The 12,402-nt window shown below is 38.2% G+C and overlaps 1 protein-coding gene across 8 annotated transcripts in view; it reads right to left on the bottom strand.

Moving 5' to 3' along the window:
• Positions 1-12,402, bottom strand: part of LOC126237144 (protein phtf) — a 209,223-nt gene that overhangs the window by 78,705 nt on the left and 118,116 nt on the right. For all 8 annotated transcript variants that reach the window (XM_049946983.1, XM_049946981.1, XM_049946980.1 and 5 more), the window contains 2 exons: positions 2,129-2,198; positions 1,872-2,012 (listed from right to left, as the gene is read on the bottom strand). In XM_049946983.1, coding sequence (XP_049802940.1) covers positions 1,872-2,012; positions 2,129-2,198 — 211 coding nt within the window. The remainder of the gene's footprint in view (positions 1-1,871; positions 2,013-2,128; positions 2,199-12,402) is intronic.

A 12,402-nucleotide genomic window follows, 5' to 3' on the forward strand; every position in this document is an offset into this window, starting at 1 on the left:
CAATTAGGGTTCTATACTGAACTTACACATGTGGATATATAAACATGCTGATTTTAAGTAAAAATTATTACTAAACTCTGAATAAGGTACAATATTTTATTTTCTTATGAGAGGCTGTAATGATTTTCCAAATGAGTTACAAAGAGAGTGTTGTCCCCGTTCACATTTTATTAGGACCACATGATACAGTTTTAAAAAAGAAGAAGGTAGCTTCTTTGAAGGAGTACATGACTAATTTAATATTTGGGATTTGCATCCTATTCGATCTCAATATAGGTACTATTACTTATCCACAACACTTACATAACGAAAGATATAAATAGTAGTAGAACTGTATTTGAAAAGCCAGATGAGATGGATGTAAGTAGAGGGAAAGGTGGTGGTGGTGGTGGTGGTGGTCATCACTGGGGTGGTTCTGACCACAGCAACTATTTAGGAAGAATGTATCAAACCCTAAAGGAAGGAGGAGGCTGGAATGAAGTGGTCTGAGGGGAGGGCAGGAGAGAACATACAGAGAGAGAGAGAGAGAGAGAGAGAGAGAGAGAGAGAGAGAGCAAAAAATTCTGGAGGAAAAATAACTGAACAGCAGAGAATAAAGCATTGAAATTGTTCTTTGCCCTAGAACAATCAACTGGGACATGAAGGAATAATATGTATTTTACTTATTTGTCTTTTGAATCACACTTGGATAGAACATGCACATAACGATGCTGGACAAGACAACTGTGAGGGTGCTCCCCCGCCCCACTGGTAAAATACAGCACAGCACACTTAGTATTGCTGCAGATGGTATAAACACAACATTTTGTACACATATTTTACATTAGTGTTTATTTCTTTTGCAAAAATCATTCCTGCAATCAATTTTATATTTATTTACACACACATGGAGAAAAATTCAGACACAGTGTAAAATCAATGATCAAGAAAGTAGGTTTTCAAATTCCTATTAAACAGAGGCTAATTTTTGTATTTATTTCTGATGGCAGACTGTTATAAAATTGAATACATTAGTTAAATGGTGAATTTTTGTAGGCAGAAGTATGTATTCTTTGCACTTAGAAGCTCATTTTCTGCTTTGTACCGTGATCATGGAGACACACATTTTTGCTAAATTTTGTGATGTTTTATTCAAACTTGCACATTTCTAATACATAAGAGACTGACTTTTGGAAGAGAGGCCTGCAGCTGTCAATTGACTTTGCACTATTCATTACTCTCACAGCTCTCTTCAGATTGAAGAGAATGTCTGATATATGCGGGCAGCCTCCCCAGAGTATGACAGCATACTTTATTATATGATGAAACTGCACGCAGTAAACATTGCAAACAATACCTGGGCTTGTGCAGTATACAAAGTTACATAAAGTGTTGCAACTTGATTCAGCTTTCTGTTAGTTTTGCTGATGTGTGTTTGGCATTTTAAGTTGTCCAGGACCCAAGGGCCTAAAAATCTTATTTGTGATACAGGGGATTTTTCAGAGCCACATATTTTAATATCAGACAAATTTATTGGTTCTCAGTTGAAAGTTCAGGAAGGTACTGGTGATAAATTCAATACAAAAGGGAAACGAAGTTAAGGTGGGACAGCATAAATGTAAAAATTCAGAAAACAAATGGAATCACCTGAAGCAAAGCCAAGTGCTAAAATGTTTACAGTGCATTTTCAACCGCCAAGGAAATACAAAGTACAATAATAAGATGATATGATAAAGAGTGGACTCTTACTTGCAGAGAGATTCCTTATAAAATATATCACACTAAGTTCAATTCAATTGTGTTAACTAATACACACAAGTACACAGTTTAAAACCTGAGGGATTAGTGTCACATTTACCAGTGCTCAGAAAACAAGAGAATGTAATACAAACCTGTTTCTGTGCTGCTGTCTCTCAGAGGGACTATTACTGTCTCCAACAGATTTTGGTTTCCCTAACAAATCAGGTTTTTTCTTTTGTTTGCATGAAATGTCCCACATAACTGTAGACCTCTTTACATCATCAGACGAAAACCTAAAATACATATACACTTTTTATATTTTTAAATAAAATATTTCTTAAGTGGACGTCTTGTAATTCATGTCCTTCATAACAGATTGAGATCACATAACACTATAATGGCAACGTACCTCCTAATTAGTGGCCGTTTTTGGTAACTGCTGAGTGTCTGGTCATCTATGTCTTCAGTCTTTTCAGATACTGGAAGAAAAGCAAAATCTCCTATAAATGATATAAACAGAGGACTACGATCTATTTCACTTTCCATTCTAATATCTTAATAGTGAAGACTTTAATAATAAAATAACTTTAATGTAACAATATTAGGAAAATGACAGCTTGCTAATCACTGCAGACCTAAAGATCACATGTCGAGTTGCGAACACACACACACACACACACACACACACACACACACACACACACACACACACAGAGCTCTGGTCCAAGCTGCAGGCCATGTGTGCATTGCCTGCTTGTGTGTGTGTGTGTGTGTGTGTGTGTGTGTGTGTGTGTGTGTGTGTGTTATCTTTTCTGAAGAAAGCTTGGCTGAAAGCTGAATGTGTAACAGTCTTTTCGTTGGCCTGTCTGCACTCAATAGGTCATCTTTACGGTGAGTAGCACTCTATTCTTTTCCTAATATCGTTGATATTCCAACATGAACTTCCCACTGCAGCTGATGTTAGCACCCTCCTTGTTACTTGCACGGAACACTGAATAAGAGCTCACTTTAACCAGAATTTATGAAAAAAATAATTTGGTACCCTTCATTTTGTATAAAAACTGCTACCCATTTCCTGATCATCTTATAACCAACCATGGCATAAAATTTTTCAGTTAATCAGGCTGTTGTTTGCCAATATCAGCTTTTGATTTTAATGGGTTCATAAATGTTTGCATTAATTTTTCTTTCAAATCACACTTACTTTTCCCCCCTAATGAGTCACATTCCTTCAAATGTTCCGTCATACTTATTTTTCACTTTAAACTTCAGCCTCATTCTTTCATATTAAAATTATACACAGATCTTATTCATTATTATGAGCAGCTGACCAACGTTTCTTCTTAAAGGATTAGAACACTGGTTCCATTTATTTAACCCTTTCAGACCCTGTGGTTACAATTGTGTACATTAATTTTCACGACATCTTAACTGCAATAGAAATATTTTTCCTCAATTTGGAGCTGATGTACACATTTGTGAATGTTTATTCTTTTCACCATGCACAAGTGCTGCTAGCTGTTGTGCAGCGCTATAAACATATCAACAGATTAATGTAGCAGCGCAGAGCAGTCTGTGACCTTCAAAGTATTTATTACAACAATCAATATTTCAAAACCATTTGTTTTAGTCAACAAAAAAGAAGCGATGTTGTTCTGTGGGCACAATTGTAGCCATGAGGTCTCAAGAAAAATGTTTTACATAACTTTGAGTATCTTGTGTTTCCTTCATATGAAGTGCTTGTAGGAACAGTTTCTTTTTATCCTGACAATTATATGAGTTTTGACTGGGATTTATTCAAAACATATGAAGTATGTTGTATTACTAGGTATTGTTATGAGCAGCAATTAGGAAAATAGACATAGCATTGAAGCTCCAGTTGATGACAATGTCGTTAGGTCTACTGTAAGTTATTATTTTAGGGAAATACCACTACTGATATTATTATTTGTGAATATTTCAGTTCTGTTGATCATGTCGAAGAAACAGTATTTCAACAATGATTGAGATGCAGATGCCATTTTAGAGATGCTGCTGAATGGAGAGGTGTCTGATATCGATGTATTATCAGATGAAGAATCATTTCCTGATGTAGAATCCTACTGTACTTCAAGAGAGAAGGAAGTCAGAGTGGGGGCTGACAAAATAAACAGGGGAGAAACCAATGATGAGTCAACTGCAAATAATAAAAGTGGTGTGTGCAGTGACAATGATATTCAAGACAGTGATCCACTTACCAACAATGAGCTCAGTGATGTGAAATACATTTTGTCAGTAAAAAAAAAGACATCAAGTGGCGTCATCTTCTCTCTATACTGGATTCATATTACGAATGGGAACAATGTATTGAAGAACAGGAAATACTTTCTCCTTCAACTTATTTCAGCAAGTACGTTACCAATGATTTGTTCAGTACTATGGCTGATATGACAAACCTATATGCCTTGCAGAGTGGAACAATTAGCAATTTCAAACAAACTACACCAGCAGAAATCCAAATCTTGTTTGGACTTCATATAATTATGGGAACTCTTAAAATTTCCTAGAGTCCGAATGTACTGGGACACAATATTGAAAATGCAATTATTCTTGGACAGTATGCTTAGAAATAGATTCTTCCAACTCAGAACAAATTTACATCTTGTTAACAACATGGCTATACCAGCAGACAATAAAGACAAGTTCTATAAAGTTCGGCCCTTTATATACTGCCATCCGTAACAGGATTTCTCGAATACAAAACGAGGCCGACCACCTGCCACACCTCCAGATACACCTGTTCAAAGACGACGAGGAGAAACTAGGCCTCCTGAAGAGATTCAGTTTGATGGAACACAACACTTGCCTTTTCATGAAAATGGTGCACTGCCTATCAGGTGCAAATTTCCGGGATGCAAGGGATGTTCATGAATAAAATGTGAAAAATGTAATGTACATCTTTGTTTGTCAAAGGAAAAAAAAAACTGTTTCCGTTCATTTCATATCAATTAGAACCACATAATGAACATAATTCTGACTCATTTCATTTTTAATTAAAACTATGGTGAATTTTGCATGTATTTTGTGTGTAAATGATTTCAAATTATGTGTAATGTTTAAATAAATTAGTTTTGTCTCCTATGATTTCAGTGATGATTGAGACCCAGTGTACACAAATGTGTACAAATTTTTTTTTGGAAATGGTAACATATCTTTTTATAAATGTTGCTTCTAAAATCATAAAAAAAATCATCCAAGTCCATTACAGTATTTAAAAAAATTTTCCTTCCACCAGAAAAAATTCGGGTCTGAAAGGGTTAAGATATGTAAACAGAGTCTGGGTAACCTTCCCTCCCATTCTACCTTCACCACTTTTCTGTTTCATCTCCAAGGGAGGAACAATTACTTCTGAAAGCTGGGACAGTTTCTTCTACTTCTATGTGTATCTATTGGTAGTAGTGAGAATTTCCTTTCCTGAAGGTAAGTACTAGCTATCCACAGTATTGTAATTTTATAGTTCTCTCAAGTAAACTTAGAATGCTGAAGGTAAGATGGTACATCACGTAACTAATGAGAAGGTACTGAATAGAAAAGAAATTTTTGACAAAACTTCGCTAAAATAAGGGATGTGGATGTGTAAATTTAGAGGTGATGACACCTGCACAACATAAGAGTAGTGTGAAAAGCTGCATCAATGAACAATGAGATTTATTACTAAATCATATTATGTGGGTATTTTGGCAAGGAAGTTATGTAAAAGCTGGTGACCGAAGGGGACTCAGTAGATATGGCCATTTTGTGGAGCGATGATATATTTAATTAATTTTGTAATTTAAACTGCTGAAAGGAGATAATATAAAAATATATAAACAAAATAGGCAACAGGGAATGTAGCCAATAAAAAATGCATGCAAAGCAGATGTGTGCACAGATACAACTTATAACCAAGTTAAAGAAACCTTTGAAGAAAAGAAAAGCAGCTATAGGTACATCAGGACTACCAATGGCAATCAATACTAACAAAAGAGAGGTCACAGTGATTCAATTGAATATTTGAAAGCATCTACATGGTGACGTAGGATGAGGTTGAAGGTATCGTCCTTCGGCCATTCATCATAGTGAGCCTAGTTTCGGAATTTCATGTAATGCTCTACAGCTTTAAAAATACAAATGTTAAACGGACTGATTGCGTAGCGTTAATGGTTAAAGTATATTCCTCACATGCAAATGCTATGAAATTTATTTTTAAATCTTTATTAAAGTGACTTTGATCATTATTTTTACTCAATTAATTAGTTTAAATGTAATTATTTCATTTCTACTCCTTTATCACATCATATAAATCATCATATTAACTTTTTCATTTGCATTCATTTTAGGCCCTTATCATCGTTTTTGCATTTGGAATCGTTGTACATGTGATTTTGATAATGATAATAATAATAATAATAATAATAATTATAATTATTATTATGTATTAACTTTCATTCAGTTTCTTCTGTTTTATCATCTTATATTTTTGTCCATGTGACTCCATTCAGTGTTTCTGTTCCTTATTTTGCTGGAATTACATTTTACTTATAATCCCTCCTTTCATTTAAATCTTCATCTACTTTATTTTGTCCATAGTGGAATAAGAATTTCTGTGAAATTTTTGAATGGTGAACACCATCCAAAAGACATCTATATATTGTAACAAAAAATACACTTTTGACACAATAGCAGTCAATATGAATAGATTATTTCATCTTTTGTTTTTAACTAATAGATCGGCATTTCCAAATGTTCAACATATTGCAGTCTGGCCACAGAGACTGCTGCAATCCCTTAGAAATAGTACACTTTTGCATCTTTTTTGCATGGTTCCTGAACGAAAGATAATGAAGAAAAGCAAAATCTTTTAATTGATGTTTGTATTTTCATCCTATACCTCAACATCTGTTTAAAGTTTTTTGAAAGATATCCCATATTTACAGAATCATTATATTTTGATAATTAGAAGATTCAGAGATAGGAAAAAAGTTTGTAATTGCAATAAATCAGAATTTGTTAAAAAATAAATGTACAAAACTATTTCATTGAATTTATACAACTCTTTTCATTGAGCAAAATTTGTCTCTATGTGATATTGCTTGAAACAGTTAGGTAGACACAATCCTGCGTTACATTCTTCACACCACCATCTGGTCTCCCTTTTCGCTAGTTTGCCAGTACTGCATGTGCCCTTCTAAGAGCAAACAATGCAGTATCTTGATGCATACTTCTTGCTTTTTGTCAATGGTACGTGAGTGGGGAAATGTCTTGCTGTTAGCCTGTTTGCTGCTGAACCCTGCTTTTCATTTTCGTTGAGAGCTGCACCTGATTTCTCGAGTATTTGTTTCCCCAGGTTCACCATAAAAGTAAACAAGCTGGTTCATTTGTGAGAGACAGGCCAAAGTTTCTTGTACAGAATGTAAGAATTGACCACGCACATCATAAATACATGAAAAAATACATTTTTCCAGCATTTCATTGTTCACCGTTGCAAATTATAGTTAGTCACTAGCTGATTGTGATCAACAAATTTTCCTTTCATTGTAATCAAGCATGAGGTCAGGCTTCAGTTTCTCAACCATTCCAGCCTTGGATTTTGTGTTTCTAACACTACTTGTAATTCTGTGTTTGGTAGAAAGGGCAAACACATCCCTAGTATCTTTCCAGTGAAGTGCTGGTATGGAATTTTTTCTCCTGAATACCATTTCACCTCTTCTTAGCTTATTCTGTTTGAATTCCTGTGGTAAGACTCTTCTGTTTCTCATTACTGATGTGCCCTCATCAAACAATCTTCCAAATAATTTTACAGAAGTATAAAATTGGTCTGTGTACAGTTTATAACCCTTACGCAGATAACTGTTGCACAAACGTGGCACCACTTAATCTGCACTGTTGTCTTTTTCACCTGCACCAGTATACACTTCACAGTCCAAAACATATCCTGTTGCTGAATGACCTGGAATGAAAAATTTTATATCATACCTGTTTGGTTTGTTCTTGATATATACTCGAAATCGAATTCTCCCTCTGAATGGACATAAACCTTCATCAACTGTGAGATTCTTGCAAGGATAAAAACTGTTTTTGCTTTTCAGTACAAAGTTATCAAAAAAATGTCGGATTTTGTGTATAGGTTCATGGTTTGGTTGAACCCTTCGTATGTAATTATAATTGTTATTCACAATAAACATAAAGTAAATTGACCTAAATCTGTCTCTCTTCATGATTTTTGCAGGTAAAGAGGAATCTCGTGTTACCTCATTACTCCAATAGTCCGTAACATTTGGTTTGCATACAAGGCACATGTGAATAATTACAGCAAAAAGACTGATACATCTCGTGTGTGTCACAGCAGACCAAGTGGCCCAAAGAGACCTGGAAGTTATCTTATTTTGCCTCCGCAATTTGGAAATTGTTGCTGCAGCATAGTGGTTTGTTTCTGTCTTTATGTTTATGACATTTGCATCAATACACTCCAACAGTCAAATTCAGTGCTTTCGGCATTCAAGGGTGCCAAGACATTACTCACGCCTTCAAAGAGCGGTAATAGACATTGAACATCGTCATTTACCCAGTCAACAACGTTGCTTTGGGACTCCTGCTGTTGTGTTCTGCCTTTGCCTCGTTGAATGGGAGCTTCATACTCTTCTAATACATCTGATGGCCATTTTCATTTTCGAAACACTCGCTGTTACATTCAAAATAAATGCTGCCTGTTTGCTGTGCAAGTGCACATAATGTTTTGTTTCCTGTATTGTATCGCATGTACCTGCAGGGTTAAAAAGCATGCATACTAGGCAGCATTGTCATAAACTTGGTCCGAATTTATGAATGTTATAAATATATATTGGTCTTTCTTTAATCTGAGTCGCAAATAAACCTTTCGGCCCATAAGGCCTTCGTCAAAAATAGGCGACAGACAGCAATGTGACTCAGCATCTCTGCTATATGGTGAGTGGCAACTTTCCTTTTCATAATACTGTTACATTCAATCCTGGCTTTTCCATTGTTTGATCTTTCTTTAACCCTTCTTGTGAATTTTTCAGTCTTAGTGCTCAGTTAAAATTTTGTAATTTTTACCGGTAAGAACTGATACTCGAACAAAGAATTTTATTTTAGCATGCAACTGCGGAGTAATACTGCAGCAATAAAACTGAAAAAGAGAGAATAACACAATAAAAACTATTTGCAAAGAAAATGCGCCACTTACAGCAACAAAAGACGTACGCAAAAGTGTGTGCTGACAGCAAAATGTTTCAAAGGCTTTAGGATGAAGATTATGCAATACTTTGTAACTACAAACTGCTATTGATGAGTGTGACATCCCAACTGTTTGCATTTATAACAGGCAGCGGGAAAATACTGTGTGAATGGTGGTTTGAGAAAGGTTACTTTCAAAGTGAATTGCCTGTGCTCTGTGTTAGTGCTCTTATTGGCTGGCAAGAACTATGATTGGGTGACAATAGTGCATTGCAATTTAGATTTCAGTGCTTCAGGAGCTATTGTATACAATATGGAAAGTAAATGTGACTGCCACACATCAAAGATCTTTTCAGAACGCATCATTTTTCATTCTACTGTGTGTTATTTATAGTCTTGAGTTAGGATTTAGCAACTATGGCTTATTAAACCAAAGATGGTACAGTAATTCTCACACCTGTCAGTATCGGCATTCTTTGGCATTGGGACTATTCCATCCTTCTTTAACTCATACACAGATTGTCGTTGTTCTCTCAATCAACTTAATGTTACACAGGTTGGTAGTGTAGCTTAATGGTTAAGATACAGTCCTCACATGCGAAAGGTTGTGGGTTTGAATCTTATTATGTGCTTTGAAATTTTTTAACTTTATCAAAATGACTATGTTGTTATTTTAATTCAGTTGTCACGTTATTATAGTCATTGTATTAACTGTTTCAATTGATCTCATTTTTTCCTTCCTCTCATTCTTTTTCCATGTGGAATCTTTGTGCGTGTGAATTTATTTTATCAATCATAATATTTGACACATTCCGGTCGCTGCCTGTAGAAACTAAGAGTGCACATTTATTGCTGTAACAGTCGGTGCTAGATGGTGTTCCTGCCTATTTGTGACTCAAAAAAGGCACCAAAACCATTCCCGCGCATTCGTTCTTGCAGCGTGCTTCTGTAGTTCTCTTTATCGACAACATTTGTTGTAAAATGTGGGACAGTTTGACTGAAGAGGAAATTCTGAGGCTGCTCGAAGAATCTGGATCTGAAATTGACGATGGTGGGTTCAAATCTGAAAATAGTTGTTCTGAAATAGATGGTAATTATAACGATCAGTTATTGTGTTTAGGGATCACAATTATATTCTCGGCACTGTGCAGCGAACAGGCAGCAGTTATGAGTTGTAGCACATGAAAAGGAGGCAGTAGCTGAAAAAGCAGCCCATATTCTATCAGTACTTTCACCGAGCAGTAAAGGAGACCAAGGAAAAAATTAGCGAAGAATTAAAATTCATGGAGTTTTGCAATTTGAACAGCAAAAAAATTGATGCCTCGAAATTAAAGAGGGTATAAAAAGCAGACTAAAAAGAGAAAGAACTTAAAATCAAACTTACATTTAACGATCAGGGAGTCTTTTATGTATTATCCCGGAGTTTAGTCTTATGGGGTTGGAATGTGCAGTTGAGATGGAGGGGGGGGGGGGGGGGGAGCGAGCAGATAGGGGGCCAAGCAGCCGAGGGGGGCCTGCCTGGGGAGGCCAAGGGCGGGTGGGTAGGAGGGGGGGCAAGTGGGGAAGTGTGTGGGAATGGAGAGCGCCTGACTGGGAGAGGGAGGGGGGAGAGAGGGGGGGAGAGAGGGAGGGGGGAGAGAGGGGGTGGGGGAGAGAGGGAGGGGGGAGAGAGGGGGTGGGGGAGAGAGGGGGTGGGGGAGAGAGGGGGTGGGGGAGAGAGGGGGGAGAGAGGGGGGAGAGAGGGGGTGGGAGAGAGAGAGAGAGAGAGAGAGAGAGAGAGAGAGGTGTTCAATTTGCTCCTACACATATGCTAGTAATGACAACACTGGTTGGTTTGGTTAAAAGAGGGGGATAGGGACCAAACTACGAGTCATCGGTCCTGTGTTCCTAATTAAAAAATGCCACAAGTGTGTGAATAAAATAGATGAGACATATAACACAAAACAGAAAGAAAGGAGATACCACAAGAATGAAGGAAAGGCAACAAACACTAAAGGAACAAAAGAGGACAAGAGAACAACAGCGAAATGCAAGAACCAGTTAGAAGAGAGTAAAAAAGGAAGCACATTACAGTGGCTGGCTGATCACAACAATAAAAAGGAAAAGCCAGCCACCCTGCCACACATTAAAACCTTTACCCTAAAAGCACTAGGGTGTAGGACACAGAGGGACGAAGGACAGGCACTGAAACTCAGATTGAGTGATAAAACCCATCCTCACGGATTAAACATAAAACCAAATCAGCCAATGAGATGTTGTCTGCTAAGATCAACGATAACGAGTCCAGCAACCAAAGATGAAGTCACAGGGCAGCCAAAGGAGGACACAGCAGAAGAATATGGGCCACTGTCAACCAGGCGGCGCACTGCACTGAGATGGGTCTTCATGGCGCAGGAGGTAGCCGTGGGTCACCCATACATATCCAATGCGGAGTCTGCAGAGAACCACAGAGTCCCTGCGAGACGCCCTCATTGAGGATTTCCACACATTCGTGGTACCCTTAATGGCTCGCAGTTTGTTGTGCATACTGAGATTTTGACATTCTGTCTCCCAAAGCTGAAAAACCTTATGGCGTAATAATGAATGCAGGTCAGTTGTGGGGATGCCCATCTCCTTAAGCAGTTTCCGTGTAGCCTATATGGCCAGCCTGTCAGCAAGTTCATTTCCTGGGATTCCGACGTGACCAGGGGTCCAGACGAACACCACTGAATGACTGGACCGTTCCAGGGCATAGATGGACTCCTGGATGGACGCTACCAAAGGATGACGAGGGTAGCACTGGTTGATAGTCTTCAGGTTGCTCAAGGAGCCAGTACATAAAAGAAAAGACTCCCCAGGTCATGAAAGGAAATACTGAAGTGCACGAGAAATGGCCACCAGCTCTGCAGTGAATACACTGCAGCCCTCAGGTAAGGAATGCTGTTCAATATGGCCACCGTGCAAATAGCCAAAGCCAACACGACCATCAGCCACCGAGCCGTCGGTGTAAGCAACTTCAGAGCCCCGGAACACGTCAAGAATCGAGAGGAAGTGACTGCAGAGAGCAGCAGGGTTAATGGAGTCCTTAGGGCCATGTGAAAGGTCCAGACGAAGCTGCAGCCGAGTCTTACACCATGGAGGCATATGTGAACGGACTGCAGGTAGAGTTGGTAAAGGGAAGGACTCCAGTTCGAAGAGAAGGGACAACACGTGAACCGCAATCATTAGCCCCGACCTTGGCCACCGATGCGGGAGATGGACTGCCATGAGCGGGGAAAGGAGATGGTAATTCGGATGCTCAGGGGAACTACAAATGTGTGCTGTGTAACTAGTGAGCAGTTGCGCATGTCTGATCTGCAATGGAGGGACACCAGCCTCCACCAGTACGCTGGTCACCAGACTCGTCCTAAAAGCTCCTGTCGTTAGTCGAACCCCGCAGTGGTGCACAGAGTCAAGTAAATGCATCGTTGAAGGTGCTGCCGCACCATAAAA

This window comes from Schistocerca nitens, chromosome 2 (assembly GCF_023898315.1).
Source record: "Schistocerca nitens isolate TAMUIC-IGC-003100 chromosome 2, iqSchNite1.1, whole genome shotgun sequence".
NCBI classification, from domain to species: domain Eukaryota; kingdom Metazoa; phylum Arthropoda; class Insecta; order Orthoptera; family Acrididae; genus Schistocerca; species Schistocerca nitens.